At 33.5% G+C, this 20,303-nt stretch overlaps 3 protein-coding genes across 5 annotated transcripts; 1 reads left to right on the top strand and 2 right to left on the bottom strand.

Moving 5' to 3' along the window:
* Positions 1-720: 720 nt before the first annotated feature.
* LOC133701436 (nudix hydrolase 3-like) lies at positions 721-6,233 on the top strand. Of its 3 annotated transcripts, none has more exons than XM_062125350.1 (10): positions 725-1,451; positions 1,719-1,898; positions 2,012-2,089; positions 2,305-2,400; positions 3,385-3,466; positions 3,895-3,981; positions 4,787-4,893; positions 5,036-5,207; positions 5,367-5,617; positions 5,730-6,232. In XM_062125350.1, exons 1-10 carry the CDS (start codon positions 1,141-1,143, stop codon positions 5,875-5,877), a joined length of 1,512 nt encoding a protein of 503 aa, XP_061981334.1. In that variant the 5' UTR covers positions 725-1,140; the 3' UTR covers positions 5,878-6,232. The 3 variants fall into 3 exon arrangements, with proteins under 3 accessions (XP_061981335.1, XP_061981334.1, XP_061981336.1); XM_062125352.1 differs by having other exon boundaries at positions 734-1,451; positions 5,698-5,833; XM_062125351.1 differs by lacking the exon at positions 2,305-2,400 and having other exon boundaries at positions 721-1,451; positions 5,730-6,233.
* Positions 6,234-7,859: 1,626 nt separating this feature from the next.
* LOC133701445 (wall-associated receptor kinase-like 8) lies at positions 7,860-9,573 on the bottom strand. The gene is made up of 2 exons (XM_062125365.1): positions 8,702-9,573; positions 7,860-8,253 (listed from the first exon to the last, which is right to left on the bottom strand). The coding sequence occupies exons 1-2, from the start codon at positions 9,549-9,551 to the stop codon at positions 8,249-8,251; spliced, it is 855 nt and encodes a 284-aa protein (XP_061981349.1). The 5' UTR covers positions 9,552-9,573; the 3' UTR covers positions 7,860-8,248.
* A 6,376-nt stretch (positions 9,574-15,949) lies between these two features.
* Positions 15,950-20,083, bottom strand: LOC133701444 (putative wall-associated receptor kinase-like 11). The gene is made up of 3 exons (XM_062125364.1): positions 19,190-20,083; positions 17,586-17,699; positions 15,950-17,339 (listed from the first exon to the last, which is right to left on the bottom strand). Exons 1-3 carry the CDS (start codon positions 20,043-20,045, stop codon positions 16,195-16,197), a joined length of 2,115 nt encoding a protein of 704 aa, XP_061981348.1. The 5' UTR covers positions 20,046-20,083; the 3' UTR covers positions 15,950-16,194.
* Positions 20,084-20,303: the final 220 nt, after the last annotated feature.

The raw sequence follows: 20,303 nt of genomic DNA, 5'->3' as shown, positions 1-20,303 counted from the left end.
CACAAATTCAACTGGATGTATATGCTTGCAACGCTCAACGACTTTTCAAGGGGAAAAGGCAAACGGCAGAGGCCTTTCATAATCAGATGGCGACAAGAGACTTTTATTTAGGTATTGTGCCCAGAAAGTTCCCTGCAATTTATTGATTTGAAAGAGTATTTTTTTCGCACTTATCACAGCCCACCAATCCAATGAACTCAACCCAAGAGTTGAAAGGAAATATGGAACTTTTTCTCCAAGAAAGAAAAGAAAGGTTTCTAAGAAGTGTGATCAATTCACCCCTAATACTCTTGAAATGTTTTCATCTATGGTTTTGAAGTGTTATCTTCACAGCTATTCACAAACGGCACAGGTAATTACGACCTTGTTTTTACCATTTCTGGCAGTTACTAACACAAATCTTTTTTTATCGAGTATGTATTTCTACATTATCTAGGATTTTATCTATTAATCCCTCAAACTCAATTTAACAATGAAGTATTTTCCTTTAATCATATCTCGGCATCCATTTTACACCAATGTTTTTTGTTTTTTTTGGAAGCTCCGTCAACTTTTATATGTTGTTTTTTCAATGACATCAATTTCATCATTTATAGCTTTTTGTCACTTTTAAAAAAATAAATATTAGATTGATTAATTCCAATTACCTCATAATTACTCCTCCATGTAGACTTTTATTTAAAAAGTTGTGACTGTTAGCCATTATTTATTGATGTTACAAGTGGGCTTTGATGATCCACTAGTTGTGATGCATTTATTTCCAAACCCAAGGACTAATGAGAATAAAGAATGTTTGTCCGGAATTTTATTTCAATTCATTTCAATCATACCAGTCTAATTAAATTAGTTTGATTCAATTTAGTCTAAGTTAACTAAATTTGAATCCAATTATTTTTAATTGATTCATTTTTAGTCCAATTAAACCCTAAAATCCAACGATTAATTTTAGATTTTTCATTGCAATCCCAAGCAATATAATTAAGCCAGAGATTGCGATCTCCAGAAGATCTTAAGCAATTAAGCCAGAGATTGCAATCTCATAATTGCAGCCCACATCTTCAATCAAGTCTCCAAGAATCAAGTCCTAGAAATTATGCTAAACTACGTTAATTCCAACCTTTGCTCTACAATAAAAAAGAGATGAACAAAGGCAAGAAATGGGGAGCCTTCATCAACCAGGAGGAACCAAAAACAGAGCTCTTATTCATCCAATACAGAGCTTCTTGTACACAAAAAACACAAATCCCTCTCCATAGTTTTCCCATTCAACCCGACACCAAAACCTCTCATGGCCAGCTGTTGTTATTCATTTTGAGGCCTTACATAAACAAAAAGAGTAAAGGAAAAATGGAAGACGCTGCTGCTGCTGCATCATCAGCTGTAGTCGTGGAAGAAGAGCGCCTCGACGTTCTCAACAAAACCGGTCAAAAAACCGGCATTTCGAAGCCCAGGCAATCACCAATCTCTCTTCCTCCTCTCTCTATCTCTTAATCAATCATCTTATTGTTACGTATGTTTTGATTAAACACCTAATTAATGCCTCTAGTTACGCTCCTGTGCGACGTCGTTTATAGCACTCAAAATTAAAACAGAGCAATTTTTTTTTAATTTTCCTTTTCTTTTTGACCTTTACTTTCTTTGTTGTTTGGTTGCTGAGAAAAAGAAATTGTGATTCTTCTTCTTTTTTTTTTTGTTATTTTTATTTTTTGGAAATTTAGAGGAGAAGTTCATAGAGATGGAGATTACCACAGAGCAGTTCACGTGTGGATTTACTCCGAAAGCACACAAGAATTGCTTCTTCAACGTCGTGCCGATTGCAAGGATTCCTGGCCAGGCCGATGGGATATCTCAAGCGCCGGCCATATTTCAGCTGGCGATTCTTCACTTGTGTCCGCTCAGTGAGTCAATTTGTGACAGTTTTTCTTATTTTATTATCTTGTCAATTAATTTCTTGCTCCATAAAAATAACCTTTTTTTATTAAACTAATTTTTCTTACTGTTATGCGTTTAGGAGAGAGCTTCAGGAAGAGCTAGGCATTAGCCTTCCAAAGGATGCGTTTGAACATATTTTTATTTATCTTCAAGAGTGGTTAGTATTTATTTATATACACATCAAATTCCTTATTTAACTGTACAAGTTCTATAGGATACCTGGTCTATGGAGACCGGACCGATGAAATTAATTGGTGTAATGGATTGTGATATTATGATTTTGATTTAATTGATGTCGTTGACGTAGACTGGGGGATTGGGAGAATGCAACAAGGCTTGTATTAATTGATTGTACTTTATATTTGAATGCAGTGTTATAAATGATGGGGAATTCATCAATAATGAGTTCAATGATGTGTATCTTGTGACAACTGTAGATCCGATTCCTCTTGAAGCATTTACTCTTCAGTTAAGAAAATGTGTGCTCTTCATTCTCCTTTGATGAGTGTTGGTTTGTGTTAATACATGTTTTATCTATTATCGACTGGTTTTGATAAAAAATCAATTTGGAGAGTACCACTTGTTTATGCTTGAAAGTTTTCTTTTTTCTTGCACGTTTAGACTTTTCCAATTGGTGTTTTATATCTGAATTTTTTATACATGTTCTGGTACATGCACATTATTTTGTTTTCTGCCAAATAATGTGCTCTTTTCATTGGAAGGTTCGTTGGAGAGTGGCATGCCTATCATTTCAGACATGAATATTACATAATTGGTTACTGCTATTAAGTTGTGAAAATATGAATGCTTGTTTATGATTTTACTTTATGATAGGAAACAGAAGTATCTGCTGTTAAACACATTTCGTTCGAGGAATATAGAAGCTTACTTGTCAAAGAAGATCCTGATTATGTGCCCTATGATGTAGATGAACAGTATGGTCAACTCTTTGAAATCATTAGGAGAGGTATTCTAAACAGTATCTTTTTTTGTAAAATCAACTATGCTAGTTGTAACATCTTTTGTCAACTGTGGTGGAATGCATCCTATGGTATGGCTATTATTCTTCTTGAAGTTGATTTTGTCTCAAGTTCTTTAACAATTAAGTGAATCAAAGAAACATATTTACTCCTTATTTGTATGGTTACATTTGATTTCATCTTTAGCATTTGACTCAACATGCAAAAACTTTTTCTGAGTGCATGCCGAGAGTTTTGAAGGTGAATTCATGCTTTCCTCCCTCATGTTTGTGAATATTGCACCATGTTATTTAGCTGCATCTGGAAAAGCTTTCCTTTTGTTGTCAACTAGTGCGTAAAACACTTTTTTGGACACCTTTGTACTAGTTTCCTGTCAAAAAAGTCAAATTGTGTGCATATTATCACCTTAATTCATGGAAGGGTTTCTAATAATTCCTTTCCGCTTGTGATGTCTTTCATCTAATTTTCTTAGGTACACAGAGAACACTGTAGCGCGCAGTTTGAGTCTACAAAAGCAACTCTGTCGATATGCTCCTGTTTCTCTGGATGCTGAGGTTGTCTACTTTCTCTTCCCATCGGCATTGATCTCTCTGATATCTTAGTAGCTATGCTATCTGTGGCAAAGGACGCTCTGTTTATGTAACTTAGTTGTGAACTTAAGTTGATGGTTTAACTTGTTATTTTACAATATTTTCTTCCTTTCATAAAGGGATAAAAACCGTATAAAAGAGGAAGGGGTTTGTTTTGTGAAAGAATGCTTGGGCCTACATTAATTTGAATTTGTACTTGTGGAAAATATTGAGTAATTGGAGGCTGCCTCTTAAGCAATTGCGATCAAGAAATTAACAGCACTTTTAATTTTTTGTCATTCTCATAACTAGAATACTAGTATTGGTATTGCTACTACTATTTCTTAAATGCTAATGTTTTTTGTTCTTAATGCAAATAGGATTGAATTTAGTTTTTTTTTTTCTTTCTTCAGTTGACAGGTCTATCAAATACAGACAGGAAGACTCTTGGTTTACTTATCAAGGCTGCAAAACTTATGGATGAAATCTTCTACCTTCAGGTACTTACCGTTGCAAAACAATGTGAATGCACATGTGCAAGAAGTAGGCTGTCACACTCATACAATCTGCAGAAATTTTTGGTTTCCAGATGTCTTCCATGTGGTAGACTTGAATACCAATATATTACCTGCGCATGCCCCATGAAATGATATTTTAGTTCATGATCTGTATAGTTACTAAAGTGTTTCTCTAGCTCGAGCAGTGGTCTATTTGGTAACTAGCATGCCCAGTCATTTTGTCCGCCTTCCCTTTTCTTTTCCTTTGGGGGTGGGAAGGCCAAAGGTGATCAGGGCAAACAAAGTGAGAAAAACCCTAAGCTGGGAAACAAGACCTGTAATTTACTCAACAGAAAGTTCAATGGGACGGTCTGGGTGAGAGGCCTTCTGAAGTTGTTAGACAATCCCTCATAGAAGGCAACTGAGCAGAAAGAACTTTGGCTTAAGCATTCATGACATGACTTGGCATTATGTATAGAAGTAACTCATAAAACATTTCAAGATGTGGACTCATAATAAAGTGAAGTAGTTTCTTTCTGATTTGATGTTATGTTGCAGACTTGCCCAAATTCTTTTCATTTGGATCTCCTGTCAGTGAAATAGTTGATATTTGTATTTGAAACTTTGTACAAGTAATGTGAATGTCATTCTTCTGTGTAACTTTACATGATTTGTTTCTCCTTCCTACAAAATACAGATAATTAGTCTCTTGTAAAATCCAATACAATAAGCCTATTTATGATTGCAATACTCAGCAACTGTGAATGACTGTTAGCGGTGCCTCTTGCTTTTTTCTGCTTTTAATCAGGTTTGGTACAGCAATCCAGCTCTAAGAGATTGGTTGAAGGAACATGCTAGTGCATCAGAATTAGACAAGCTTAAATGGATGTATTATTTAATTAATAAGAGCCCCTGGTGAGTCTTTTTTTGAGGTGCTGCTTCTTTGAGCTCTTATGTGTGGGCGCTTGGAACAAGCTAAGAATTCACCATTCCCCAACTTTTTATATATTTTTTTTAAAGAAATACCTGTTGATTAGAATTTATTGGTGATCAACAGGTCCTGTCTTGATGAAAACGAGGCATTTTTAACAACCACAGATTCAGCCATCAAGTTACTTCCTGAAGCCACGAAGCCAGTCAGTGGATGGAAGGGTCTGGATTATAAAGCAGCATTTCCCATGCTAAAACCACCTGGTGCAAATTTTTACCCTCCAGATATGGACAAAAAGGTATGCATGAGAGGATCATTATGCAAGTTGAAGTTAATTTTTTTAAAATAGGATCACCATCATACATTTGTGACTGGCAAATTGTTTGATGCTTCTGTCATCATTTAGATCTCTCCCCCTCTACACCTACTATAATAATAAGTTTCTCTTATGTCACAGGAATTTAAATTATGGAATGACAGTCTGACAGAGAAAGAACAAAATGATGCAATGGGCTTTTTCACCGTCATCAAAACACACAGTGAATTTAGTTTGGATTCTTCTTTACCTAATCATGCAGTTCATGGGACAAATCATTTAATGACTGCCCATGATCTATATAGTGTTCCTTATTCAAAGGAGTATAACTCCTTCCTTAGAAAAGCTGCAGAACTATTGCATGAAGCTGGGGACTTGGCTGGCTCGCCTAGGTATATAGAGTTATACTAGATTTTTCTTGTTGCCAGTAACTCATTTGTTCACATCATACTGAATACTATTCCACTTACAGATGATTGTTGAATTTGTTCTTCTGCTGTGTAGTTTGAAGAGGTTACTACATAGCAAGGCTGACGCATTCCTCTCAAATGACTATTATGAATCAGATATAGCCTGGATGGAATTGGTTAGTATGCAGAATACTTTGACATTCCAGAAAACACTCATGGTTTTTGGTTCGGGTATATGGTGATAAGAATGACACAGATTATGCTAAACTACGTTAATTCCAACCTTTGCTCTACAATAAAAAGAGACGAACAAAGGCAAGAAATGGGGAGCCTTCATCAACCAGGAGGAACCACAAACAGAGCTCCTATTCATCCAATACAGAGCTTCTTTTACACCAAAAACACAAATCCATCTCCATAGTTTTCCCATTCAACCCGACACCAAAACCTCTCATGGCCAGCTGTTGTTATTCATTTTGGTGTCTCATATAAACAAATAAAAAGAAACAGAAAAAAAAAGAAAAGAAAAAATACAAAAAATATAAAAAATTGGAAGAAAAAAAATATCAGTGAGAAGAATGTCAAAATGTCTGGAAATTTATAAGGTCTAGTTGAGAAAGATCAAATATACAATATTGAAAAATTTGAGAAAGATCAAATATACAATATTGAAAAATTTGATAGCGTATTTTTGATTGATGAATCTTTTGTTTTCACAAATTTTTTTTCAATTTCTCCCTTCACTATTGAGTTTATTAGAGATTGAGTTTTATTTTTTTTATTTGCTTTCTACGAGGGTAATCTGGTCTCACAACCCAGATGGTGAATTTGACATGCTAACTCCCATTAGCCTAGGTCCTTTACATCATTTTATTTCATTTTATTTTTATGTCATATGTGCTCCTTATTCTTCTAATTGATTTTTTTTGCTTTTGATTATTTTTTAAAATTGATTTTTTAAAAAAATATCCTTCAAAATTTAATTGTTGAAAATTATGTTTCATAATGTTTTTTTTCCAATACAGTTATTGCGGTCTCATAATCTAGATCAAGAGTATGTCATATTAACTCAAATTGACATTTATTTTTTTCAAAAAATATCTTTTTACACTAATTTGTTTTTAATTTTACCAGTTAATAAATATTCAGTTCGTTAAAAATTAAATTTTACTATTAAATTAATTGGTGCAATAAATTGTGATATTATGATTTTTATCAGTCATGTGGAAATTGTCGCAAGAGATTGTTTTTCAAAGTATTTATAAAAAACAAATTGAACTATAGCGCAAAACGTGAAAAAAGTATGCCAATCCATATACCGGGGATCCTATAGAACTTGTACAGTTAAATAAGGAATTGAGAGTATGTTTGATATTGTGGTAGCAGTTGCTTTTCAAATAACTTTTCGTGCTGAAATGGATGTAAATGATTTTTTTTTTATTTTTAAAAAATTATTTTTGATATTAGCACATTAAAATGATTCAAAACATAAAAATTATATTAAATTTTAATAAAAAAAAATTGAATTTTTTAAAAATATGATTTGCAGTATGTTCCCCCAACGGTTTCTTAATGTATATATAATGGATTGTGATATTATGATTTTGATTTAATTGATCTCGTTGACGTAGACTAGGGTATCAGAAGAATGCAGTGTTATAAATAAATAACTATTACAATAATTTAATCGGTCTAATATTATTGATATTAATTTAAGATTCTTCAATAATAAAAACAACAATTTCAAACAAGTATATGTCATATTCAATAAGAATAAAACAAATTTAAAACTATACATATTGAAATATCAAATAATTAAAAAATAAATTACTATTAAGAAATCATTGTAAATGCACGTCCTTTGCAGTGAAGGAAGTGTGTTCAAAATAAATAAATAAATATATAATTGTTTCTTATATTAAAAATAAATAAATAAATATTATTTTTAATGTGTTTTAGTACTTTTCAATTTTCAATATAAGAAACAATTATATATTAAAAATAAAAAAATTATTATAATTTATTTTAAAAAAATTCTTAAAAAACAATCTCTGTACTTGAAAAATATAACCTAATAGTTGAGGTTTACAGTGTCATGTCAAACTTGATGTTACAATGATGTCGCGGCTTAATGTCTAAAACAGTTGAAGTTTTTTCCCCTTATCATCAGGTTTTTTTTTTAGAGATAAATCTATACAATAAATTATTTTGCCTCTTACTTAGTTCTTAACATGAAAGACTAAGAACATGTGCCAAAACACAAGGACCGCAATACAAATATAAGTTTTTATTCAATCAGAAAAGTCTTAAAACAAAAAAGAAACATATGATTTGTGATCTATTTTCGTAATCGCTCACCATGTTTCAGAAGAAATCGACGGTTTGCAATCTAATGGTAGATCTATACCAATCTCGAAACTGCTGCAGGAAATCGACCTCGATAAATTATCCATTTCAGCAATTTGTTGAACATTGATACCGTTGCGTGATAATAGAATCCCCTCCAATTCCATTGCAACTTCTCTCATTGTTGGCCGGTTTCTTCCATTCAAATCCAGACATCTCTTTGCAAGATTCGCTATAACTATGGCTTCCTCTTCAGTGCAATCCCCCTTAACCTGAGCATCAATGATACCAAAGAGTCTACCATCTTCCATCAAATCAATGAAATGTTTGACTAAGCTCATGGTTTCCAGTGAATGGGTTAAGAAAATTGTTTTTTTCCCACTTAATAGCTCGACGAGAACTACTCCAAAACTATAAACATCACTCTTTTCTGTTAATTGACTGGTTCGAAAATACTCTGGATCTAAGTAACCAAACGTACCTTGAACCTTGGTGGTCAGATGAGTTTGATCAATGGAAACTCATGGTTTTAATTTTATTTTTTTTAATTATTAAACTATATCAACTCTAGCCTGCGCGCTCCGAGTAATAGTTAATAAGTATGGTTTGTTACAACTTCTATGTATACAATCAAAAGAAAAATAAATCATAACAAGAATAATTAACAGCAACTATAATAACTGAAAAAGGGATAATATATTTTTGTGTGGGAAAAATTACCTCTGCATTGAAGGTAAGGGTTGCCCTCATAACCTTTTGAGCAAGAACAACCGGGTGTCATAACATCAAACGTACTATTTATTTGCCAAAAATTGCAATCCATGGTATCCTCGTTGTATGTCAAACTATTGTTATTTAGTATCCAAGTCAGCAACATAGGAACAGTACTTGGCAATTTGTTGATTTCTTGGGGACTTTTCATTTTGGAATCAAACCAATTCATGTCTGCTAGGAAGGCCAGTTTACGCCCGTCACTTCCTTGTTTACCCTCTATTAACTCGAAAGTTGAATTGAAAACCTGAAGTGAGGGAGGCCAGTACATATCTTGACAACAGTCCTTACCAGAGCATGCACCATTTTCAAGCCGAATATTACTAATGGAACTACCGTTGGAGCAAATTGAGTCGCATCCAGTATGTTCGGTCGAGCCATTTTTTGTCCACAAACTGGCACGAGTATTGCAGCCCACTGCAATGAAATAATTGTAAAATAGGGTGAAAGGAGTTCCTTCCAAACTCACAGGTACACCTTCTTGCCGGCCCGAAGAATCAACGGATATCACTGGACCCTTGACAACAGCACCTCTTTCTAATGTAATATTCACCAACTCCATTTTGATGCTGCGTAAAAGAGCTCTAGGAGGTTTGGAAGTTTCATCGCATTCCACGTCATATGATTCCGCCATGTAGCAATACTTTCCAATCCCGAACGGGTATGGAATGCTAATATTTCCACAGTGATCCGAACAATTAGGTTTTGCCAGACCAGCCGGTGCTTGCGCCAGTGCTGGCTGAAACCTCAGCATTAATAGCAAGAAAGAAATATGGGAGACAAGTTTCACAACCTGCATACTGCTATTTTTATTTCTTCTATTCTTCTTTGAGTTTGGTGTTCAACAATAGTACTAGGCTTGATGTCTTTATACAGCCACCGGAGAAATTTGCATGCTTCTTCTAAGCTTACGCGTCATTGACTAAATGTAAGCGGAATGAAGGGGTGGCAAGCAGGGGCCCGGGCCCCTGCAAGACATTTTTTTTTATTTGGTAATTAAATGTGATAAGCTATAATATTTTTTTTAATGAGATGGTCCTTCTAGTAAATATATTTGTTATCCTTTGCTTTACTTTTGAATTTCTTTGACTTTGCTTTATTTTATGGTACCTACATGTCCATGTCTACGTGAAAAGAAAAAAAATATAAAATTATCAATATGTTTTGCTACATTTTCTCTCCCTACAATCTTAATATAAATGCCTGCAGCGTAACTGTTCTGTACAAATCACAAACAAATTTTCCTATGGAACGATTAAAGCAAAGTACCAATTAATTCATTTTTTATTAAACAAAACAAGATAACTGGGTATCAATAATTTAAATTTAAAATATATTTTTATTTTCTTTTGAGATATTTATTAAGAATTCAATGAGGTCTTTTTATAATTTTAGTTATTTTATCTTTTTAATTTTAGTTATAAATCTTATTTTTAACATAAAATGACTGACAATTGAGGAAAGTGAATGGTAATAAAATTTGTTATAAATCAAAACTTTTAAAAAATAAAAATACTATAATTATAGAGAAACATATAAAATATTTAATTTTTATTTATCTAAGTCTTCTGGCTAAAAGTCATGACAACTCTTCATTTAAAAAAACTAGAAAACTTTAATAATATTGAATATATAATAAAATTATTCTCTTGAAATTAAAAAAATAAAATCTATTTATCTTCGTGAATAACGTGCTGACCGGAGAGTATCATCAAATTTGATTTTGGGACATACTCTTGCAGAAGCAAAATTTAGTCTAAGCAAGAGTCACAACTCACGAATGTACAGCCACCTAGCAACATCGTAGTCTTTTCTTAAACACTTTTACCGCGTAGCCCTTACGGCGAAGATGATTCATACGCTAAAGTCAAAAGTGCTCCAGTAGGACATATTCCCGACCGGCCTGAAGCACCTGTTGATTGTTTATATCGAGGAAGGTATTATTATAAAATCCTCCATTTCCTATATTTAACTATAGGTTGGTTTTTAACAAGTTTTTAATGGCAATGATTATTCTAATATAAGTATAGGTTGGTTTTTAAAATATTTTTAATTATTTTCCTGTATATGATTTGAAACATATCTTATTTAATGAATGGAAATAGGAGAAGATCTAACAGAAATAGTTTCAATGAAAACACCATATAGTTTTCGGATTAAAATAAAATAAAATAAAAATATACTTGAGACATGAAGTTTTGCATCTAGTCTTTGATTTGTTTAAAGAATATTTTGGAGTGGGATCGATTATAGTATTCTAGTGGAGGTTTCATTAAATTTTCGTGAGGACTTTAATTAATTAATTGTGATGAATTTGTACAATAAATAATATCGGAGCTAATAATTTACTTGAGACATGAAGTTTATGGTTTACAATTGCCGTATTTGGTTGGAGAGAAAGGGTTTGAAACTATTTGAGATTTTTATATAATCTGAGCAACTAGACATCGGAGAATTTCATTATAACAATAAAAAGAATATATATATATATATATATATATATATATATATATATATATATATTGCCGAAGTTTCTGTGAAGATTCCAAGTAAACTTCAATCACACGATATATATCCGGCACTTATAATTATTTTAATTATTCACTTTTAGAAAAATCTTAAAATATTAAAAATATTTTGGATATAAATTAAAATGTAGTTGGTGAGATATAGATTTTATAATCATTCTATAAAGTGATTATAATAATTTTTGTAAAAAAAATAAAAATAAATTCCAAGCAGCTTCCAAGAGTAGTAATTTCTACGTTGAAATTTGTTAATAGTGCACAAACTATAATATAATCATATCATTTTACCTTCTCTTATAATAAAATATTTTCGTAGACATTTGAAAGTCTATATATTTACCAAATAAAATTTTTTACGGACATCTTCTACAAGCTACATTGATTTACATGAATCAAATTAAATTGCTAAAAATCCCCTTCTTTTTGCTTATAAAAAAAAATGCTAAAATAAATTGATTAATTAATCAACACTAAATCCTTACCACTAAAATTCCTTAAAAAGTCTTTTTTCTTGATTTTTGGTTTTTTAAAAACTAATCCTGGCCATTATTCAAATCATTGAATTGAAAGAGATTGCAATCTCCAGAAGATCTTAAGCAATTAGAGATTGCAATCTCATAATTGCAGCCCAAATCTTCAATCAAGTCTCCAAGAATCAAGTCCTAGAAATTATGCTAAACTACGTTAATTCCAACCTTTGCTCTACAATAAAAAGAGACGAACAAAGGCAGGAAATGGGGAGCCTTCATCAACCAGGAGGAACCAAAAACAGAGCTCCTATTCATCCAATACAGAGCTTCTTGTACACAAAAAACACAAATCCATCTCCATAGTTTTCCCATTCAACCCGACACCAAAACCTCTCATCGCCAGCTGTTGTTATTTATTTTGGGGCCTCCGTAAAAAAAAATCAGAAAAGAAAAGGAAAAGACAAAATACAAAAAATAAAAAAATGTTGGGAGAAAATATAAAAAATATATAAGTGAGAAGAATATGCCAGAAGATCTAGGAATTTGCCAAAGCCTGTTGATATTTACTCTTTATTTTTATGGTTATATTTGATTTCATCTTTAGCATTTGACTCAACATGCAAAAACTTCTTCTGAGTGCACGCCAAGAGTTTTGAAGGTGAATTCATGCTTTCCTCCCTCATGTTCGTGAATACTGCACCATGTTATTTAGCTTCCTCTGGAAAAGCTTTCCTTTGTCGTCAACTGGCGTGTAAAACACTTTGTTGGACACCTTTGTACTAGTTTCCTATCAAAAAAGTCAAATTGTGTGCATATTATCACCTTAATGCATGGAAGGGTTTCTAATAATTTTCTTAGGTACACAGAGAACACTGTAGCGCGCAGTTTGAGTCTACAAAAGCAACTCTGTCGATATGCTTCTGTTTCTCTGGATGCTGAGGTCGTCTACTTTCTCTTCCCATTTGCATTGATCTCTCTGATATCTTAGTAGCTACGCTATCTGTGGCAAAGGATGCTCTGTTTATGTAACTTAGTTGTCAACATAAGTTGATGGTTTAACTTGTTAGTTTACAATATTTTCTTCCATTCAGAAAGGGATAAAAACGTATAAAGGGGGAAGGGGTTTCTTATGTGAAAGAATGCTCGGGCCTACATAAATTTGGATTTGTACTTGTGGAAAATATTGAGTAACTGGAGGCTGCCTCTTTAGCAACTGCGATCAAGAAATTAATAGCACCTTTAATTTTTTTTTTCATTCTCGTAACTAGTGTCGCACCCGACATCGCAACGACCTTAAAAAATTATTAAATCTTTGGAAAGAACAGATTTCTGGCATCTTGTTCTTTCATGGAGAATGATCTAGTTTAAGGAGTCGTCATCTAGTATTATGGTTATTAGAAACCCTGACTGATCAGCAGAGATTTTATGGTACGGGACTGGTTACGCAAAAGGAAAGATATTATCACCCCTTAAACGTCCTACCTGAGGCAGGCTGCATTGCTGGTTTTGTCATAAATTGCTAACATTTTGTTGGTTTATGCTAGGATGGTTTGCGTGTAATATTCCTGACTCTGACGCCAGTAAATATTTAACTACAGATATTTCCAACTCTGGCGTTGAAAAATAATACGTAGCTATAAAATAAATTTAAATCCATATTTTTTATTCCTGACTCTGGCGTCAGTTAATAAACAAATAAAATAAATTTATTTTTTACGCATACATATTTTTTATGTAACTAAATAAAAGTAAAATACAATAAAATAAAATTAATTTACATCAGTATCTTTCTTCCTGACTCTGGCGTCAGTGAATAAACTAATAAATTTACTTTATTTTATTTTATTTTTGCATGCATTTTTTAATTTTTATGTAATTTAAATAAATTTGAATCAATATTTTTATTCTGACTCTGACATCAATAAATAAAAACAATAAATTCATATTTATTTTTTTATTTATACATACACACATCTTTGTTTTTTATTTTTTTTACTTTTTACTTTTCTATTTTTTACTTTTTTTATTTTTTATTTTTTATTTTTTTATTTTGGGGCTGGGCTGACTCGGTTGGGTCACTGGTCTAGACCAGTGACCCGGCTGGGTGGCAGGCGTGCGTAACGCACGCCTGCCCAATGAATTACAATTCACTGCTACTGTAGCAGTGAATTAAAATGCAAAGGGAGCGGCGCTTACCTCAGTGCAGGGAACGAAAGGGACGAAGACGATGGTGATGGCGAAGGCGCGCTGGCTGGACAATAACCTTCTGTTTCCCTTTTCGTTTTATTTCTTTCTGATCGTTCTTTGTTTCTATGTTTCCCCTGGTTCTGTTTCTCTCCGTCTTTGTTCTTCTGCGTGTCTATGTTCTTGTTCTCTCTGTCTCTGGTTTTTTATTCGTTCCCAGTCTCTCCCTCTCTCTGTTTCCCCAGGTTTTAGTCTCTGTTCGGCTCTGTGATCTGCCGATTCTTTCCCCAGTTTTGCTGTTTCGGTTCCTTCTCTGCCCCCTGTTTTTTCTTGTTTCAGTCCCCTGTGTTATTCGTCTTCCACTCCTTCTTTGTCTCCAGTGTTCTTCCTCCTGTCTTTGCTCTGGTTTCTGGGTTGATTTTTTCGTCAGCTCCCCCCCTGCTTCTGTTTTTCTCCTCTGTTTCCCCCCCCCCCTGTTCTGGGTTTTCTTCTCCCTTTTATAGAGAAACTTGCCCCCTCAACCAGTCCTGCCTTTGCAGGACTGTTATTCAAATTACGAACGGGATCATGGGCAAGAGACGTGGTCCACGATTTGCTGCAGATTTCCTGTTGAATCGGCTTCATCCGCGCAAACGTAGGAGACGATGAACAATGCTTCCAAAACGGCGCCGTTGTGTCCTCGGGCATGGCTGTTTTTCAATTTAGTCCCTAAACAGTTTAAACTTAACAATTGGGATCCTCATTGTGCCCTTGGATTAAATTCAATTGAATCCTTGAGTTATAGCGCCATTTACACAACAGTCCTAGGTGTTTGGACTATTCAATTTGATCCTTGAACTTTAATTTTCTAGCAATTTTTCCTTGAATCAGCTCTAAACTTTGGTATTGTTTCAATTACACTCCTGATTCCTTTAATTAATTAAATCAAAGTTTAATTAAGTCCTCAAACTCATTAATTCTTCAATTAAACTCTTGATTTCATTAATTAAAATAATCTAAATTTTAATTAAATCAATTCTCCAATTAAGCCCTTGATTTAATTAATTAAACTAGCCAAGAGTTTAATTAAATCTTTAAACTTCTAATCATGTTGCCCTTAACTCAAATTTTAATTCATTCTTCATTTATTTTATTTTTATTTGTTTTTCATTATTTTTTTAAAAATAAAATAATTAAAATAAAAAGATCAAAAATTGAGTTATGACAACTGAAATACTAGTATTGGTATTGATACTACTATTTCTTAAAGGCTACTGTTTTTTGTTCTTAATGCAAATATAGGATTGAATTTAGTTTCTTTCTTTCTTTCTTCAGTTGACAGGTCTATCAAACACAGACAGGAAGACTCTTGGTTTACTTATCAAGGCTGCAAAACTTATGGATGAAAGTTTCACAACCCGCATTAATAATTATTCAGTTTTATTTATAAGAAAAAATAAATCCAACCCGCATTAATAAATTAACCAAACTGCAGAGGCCCAGCTTCTATCTTTAAATTTTGAATTCAAGTATTTTATGCAAATTAGGCAGTTTAAACCACCCCCTTTAGAGGATACATTTGTCAGGTAGTACTTTTTTGGTCTGAATCTTCAAAAAAGAGAAGAGAAGAAATTTAATTCATAGAATTGTATGGAATTTTTTTTCTTCAATTCACTAAATTTCTACTGTCTAATAAGAACTAATCAACTGATTAACTAAAAAAATCATAGAAGTGGAGAATACATTCTATTCTTAAAATAATATTATCCATCGTACTACCATTTTACCTTAATAATATTATCCATCGTACTACCATTTTACCTTAAAATAAAGTGTCTGGCGATGAAGAACCAGCTGAAAGACAGTATCTCAATCAGTAGAATATCCCAAGAACACCGTCTTGTCTCTAGCTAACCAAAGACCCCATGATACACCAAAAGCACAAGCTGAAATGGCTCTGCGCAGGGATTTTCCTTTACCAAATATTTCCACTCAAGTACTAGCACGTCTATAAAAGTACTCGTCGGCATACACCATTGAAAATTCAACCATTTAATAAATCTGCACCAACATTTCCATACATAGGAGCAGTGGAGGATCCCTGTCATCTTATTAATATAACACAACGATATAATACATGATTCTAGGTTGATTCAACAACTTCTAAACAAAAGAAAATGATCATAACACACAAGCCAACATTCTATTTGGTAATTAATATAGAAAAACATATTGTTTGATAATCAAAAGATCAACTTCTGATGATGAAGAATTATTAAAATCACAAGTCATTATTGATGTCGGAAATGCATCCCATGTATTGCATACTGAGATCAGCCATGATATTCTCATTCTCTTGACTGTCTTGTTGAACATTTGATCCCTTTTGAATTATCCTCTCCAACTCTGTGGTTACTTCTTTCATTGTTGGCCGATTTTTCCCATTCAAATTCAAGCATTTTCTTGCAAGATTTCCGGCAGCAACAACTTCTTCATTATGGCAATGCTCTTTGACTCTAGCATCAAGAATATCAAACAACCTGTTATCTTCCATCAACATGATAAAATGCGTGGCTAAACTTCTACTTTCTGTTGGGCTAGCGGAAAATATCGGTTTTTGTCCGCTTAAAAGCTCAACCAGAACCACTCCAAAGCTATAAACATCACTTTTTTCTGTAAATTGACTAGACTGGAAGTACTCTGGATCCAAGTAGCCAAAAGTACCCTGCACATGAGTGGTCAAGTGAGTTTGATTGATGGCAATGGATCTTGAAGATCCAAAATCTGATATTGTGGCTCTATATTTCTCATCTAGGAGTATGTTTGTAGACTTGATATCACGGTGATAAATCGGAATCGATGCTGCCGAGTGTAGATAAGAAAGGGCTCCCGCAACCTCAATGGCAATCCGTAATCGCATTTCCCAAGATAACAAGAAGTCATCGTTCTGAACATGGATATACTTGTAAAGATTTCCATTGGAAATGAATTCGTATACTAGTATAGGAACTTCAGTCTCCAAGCAACAACCTAGCAACTTAACCACATTTCTATGGTTAATTTGTGAGAGAATGACGACCTCGTTAATAAATTCTTCGAGATTTTCTTCATCAACGACTTTGGACTTTTTAACAGCAATAATTCTTCCATCTGTTAACATCCCCTTGTAAACAGTGCCTTGACCACCTTCTCCAAGTATTCTGTTCACATTAAAACCATCGGTGGCTACTTCCAACTCCTTGGAACTGTATATTTTTGTTTTCTGAACGCTACCATCACTATTGGATAATTGTTGCTGTAACAATAGCCCACCGTTACGTTTGAAGAATTTCTTTTTGAGTTTCTTGTTCTGCCTCTTCTTTACAAGTTTATATATCCACCAAAGGCCAAACAGTAGTACCAATATAAAGATGACTGATCCTACAACTGCATTATTTACAGCAAAGCATAAATCTTAATTAATATGTTGAGATCTGTGCTCGCATATATGACTGTTGAATAGTAGTATTTTTCTGTTTATATCAAGCCATTAAACTTGTCCAATAGACAAGGAAAATGAATACTCATCGTATGAGGACCAATATAACATTTCATAAAAACTATAAGGCTGAAAATGAACATTAGTGACAGGCATTAAATAGGTCAGAAGGAATAAATCAGCAACCTGCGTACCTATGACAATTATATAAATTTTATTTATCGTGCATCTATAATCTCCTCTTGTATTCACGCATTTGAGCATCCCCTGGCACGTATTTTTCTCTGGGGTCTTGCATTCATCAACATCTAATAAAATAAGAAAGCAAAAATAAGGATAGGGGTGAGCAAAAAAATCAAAAAACCGATTAAACCGAGAAAACTGAAAAAAAAAACCGAAAAAACCGAACCTTAAAAAAAAACAAATTAAATCGATTAAAATTTTATAAGCCTGAAACCGAAAAAACCGAACCAAATCCAAACCGAAAAAACCGAGTCAAACCGGTTTGAAAAGGTTTTTGTCCTAAAAACCGAATTGAAACTGAAACCGGTCGGTTTGAACCAGTTTCGGTTCGATTTCGGGTTTTTTTTTAAAAAATTCGGTTTAGTTGCTTTTTTTAATAAAAACCGAACCGAACTGACAATGATCACCCCTAAATAAGGATGCGTTTAGGAGAGATCTTCAGGAAGAGCAAGGCATTAGCCTTCCAAAGGATGTGTTTGAATTTAGTGACTATGCCGGTTATCAAAATGATCGTAGGAGCATTTCTGGATATGTTTTTACGCTTAGTAGGGGAGCAGTTGCTTGGAGTTCAAAGAAACAACTTGTAATCTCCCTTTCAGCAACCGAGACAGAGTTTATATCTGCAGCTCATTGTGCTTGTCAGGCAGTGTGGATGAAAAGAGTGCTCGAAAGGTTAGATTGTAAACAAGGTACACCTATTGTTATACACTGTGATAACATGTCTACGATTAAATTAGCAAAGAATTCAGTTATGCATGGTAGAAGTAAGCATATAGACATCAGGTTTCACTTCCTACATGAGCTTTGCAAAGAAGGTGTAATTCACGAGACTAAATTGTTGATATTATGACAAAAGCATTGAAAATGGATGCATTTGAGAAGCTGAGAAGTTTGCTAGGCGTATGTGTGATATTAAGCCGGTAAACTACTCGCTGAATGCAAGGGAGTTTAAGGGAGAAATGTTGGGATTGAGTTAGTTAATAATATCCTAGTCTTTAGGATTGAAATATTAGGTTTGATTTATTCTTTGCTCACTAAACCATGGTTGTAAGACTGTTAAACATGGGTTGCATATTTTTCTGTTTTTTTGTTGTAAAGGTTTGATATATACACCAGCTTTATTATTGAATAAAACAAGTTTCATTCTCCTCATTTGAAGAGTTTTTTCGGTTCTTAAAGTTTCCTGGCTCTAACAAAATATTTATATAATTTAAATGAAAACATTCAATATGATATATTAAGGACTTGTGGATAACTTAAAAATATAATAGATGTAATAAATTAACTCAGTGTGTTTTAATTAAAAATTTAAATTTATTCATGATTTGGTAAAAACTTGTTAATTTTAAAAAAAATCAAAATAACATGATTTTAACTTTTTTTAAAAAAAAATTATTATTAATCCCAATCAACTCGAATGTTGCCTCTAGTCATATTTAATAACTATGGTTCATAACATGTACAATCACAAGAAAAATAAATCATAACAGCAATAATTCACAGCAACTATAATAATTGAAAAAAGGATAATATATTTTTATTGGGGAAAAATTACCTCTGCATTGAAGGTAAGGGTTGCCCTCGTAACCTTCTAAGCAAGAACAACCGTATGGCGTAATTGTCGTACTATTTATTCGCGTTACGTAGCAATTATCCATGGTATCGTTGTTGTATGTCCAACTATTGTCATTTAGTATCCAAGCCAGCGACATAGGAACAGTATTGTTATTTAGCAATTTGCTGATTTCTTGGGGACTCCTGATATTGTTATAAAACCAATTCATGTCTGCTAGGAAGGCCAGTTTACGCCCGTCACTTCCTTGTTTACCCTCTTTTAACTTGAAAGTTGAATTGAAAACCTGAAGGAAGGAAGGCAAGTACATATCTTGACAACAGTCCTCACCAGAGCATGAACCATTAAGCCGAATATTACTAATGGAACTACCGTTGGAGCAAATTGAGTCGCATCCAACATGTTCGTCCGAGCCCTTTTTTGTCCACAGACTGGCACGATTATTGCAACCCACTGCAATGAAATAATTGGTATAGGAAAAGAGGAAAGGAGTTCCTTCCAAATTCACAGGTACACCTTCTTGCCGGCCCGAAGAATCAACGGATATCACTGGACCGTTGACAACTGCACCTCCTTCTAATGTAATATTCACCAACTCCATTTTGATGCTGCGTAAAAAAGCTGTAGGAGGATTGGAAGTTTCATCGCATTCAACGTCAAAAGATTCCTCCATGTAGCAATCCTTTCCAATCCCGAACGGGTATGGAATGCTAATATTTCCACAGCGGTCCGAACAATTAGGTTTTGCCAGACCAGCCGGTGCTTGCGCTGTTGCTGGCTGAAACATCAGCATTAATAACAAGAAAGAAACATGGGAGAGAAGTTTCACAACCTGCATGCTGTTATGTTTATTTCTTCTATTCTTCTTTGAGTTTGGTGTTCAACAATAGTACTAGGCTTGATGTCTTTATATAGCCACCGGAGAAATTTGCGTGCTTCTAAGCTTATGCGTCATTGACTAAATGTAATTTTTTATGATAATCAGTTAATAATGACTTTTATTCCAGTATCTCCATTAATTATATTATTTTAATCTTTCTTGCTTGATTAAAAAAAAATGTTAATGGATATTCGGAAGGTTAATTAGATTTGTTTC

The sequence above is a fragment of the Populus nigra genome, chromosome 8 (genome assembly GCF_951802175.1).
Source record: "Populus nigra chromosome 8, ddPopNigr1.1, whole genome shotgun sequence".
NCBI lineage: Eukaryota > Viridiplantae > Streptophyta > Magnoliopsida > Malpighiales > Salicaceae > Populus > Populus nigra.
The sequence above is the reverse complement of the archived record's forward strand: the minus strand, read 5'-3'. Positions and strand labels throughout refer to the sequence as shown.

What these genes read in the sequence shown, in the direction of transcription:
- LOC133701445 (XM_062125365.1), bottom strand. Translation starts at nt 9,551, where the DNA reads ATGCAGGTTGTGAAACTTGTCTCCCATATTTCTTTCTTGCTATTAATG.
- LOC133701436 (XM_062125350.1), top strand. Translation starts at nt 1,141, where the DNA reads ATGAACAAAGGCAAGAAATGGGGAGCCTTCATCAACCAGGAGGAACCA. An exon ending in ACCGGCATTTCGAAGCCCAG is followed by an intron (nt 1,452 to 1,718) that starts GCAATCACCAAT and finishes TTGGAAATTTAG; the next exon opens with AGGAGAAGTTCATAGAGATG. An exon ending in CTGTTTCTCTGGATGCTGAG is followed by an intron (nt 3,467 to 3,894) that starts GTTGTCTACTTT and finishes TTCTTTCTTCAG; the next exon opens with TTGACAGGTCTATCAAATAC.
- LOC133701444 (XM_062125364.1), bottom strand. Translation starts at nt 20,045, where the DNA reads ATGCAGGTTGTGAAACTTCTCTCCCATGTTTCTTTCTTGTTATTAATG. An exon ending in CCCTTACCTTCAATGCAGAG is followed by an intron (nt 17,700 to 19,189) that starts GTAATTTTTCCC and finishes TTATTTTATTAG; the next exon opens with ATGTTGATGAATGCAAGACC. An exon ending in AATTTATATAATTGTCATAG is followed by an intron (nt 17,340 to 17,585) that starts GTACGCAGGTTG and finishes TAAATAATGCAG; the next exon opens with TTGTAGGATCAGTCATCTTT.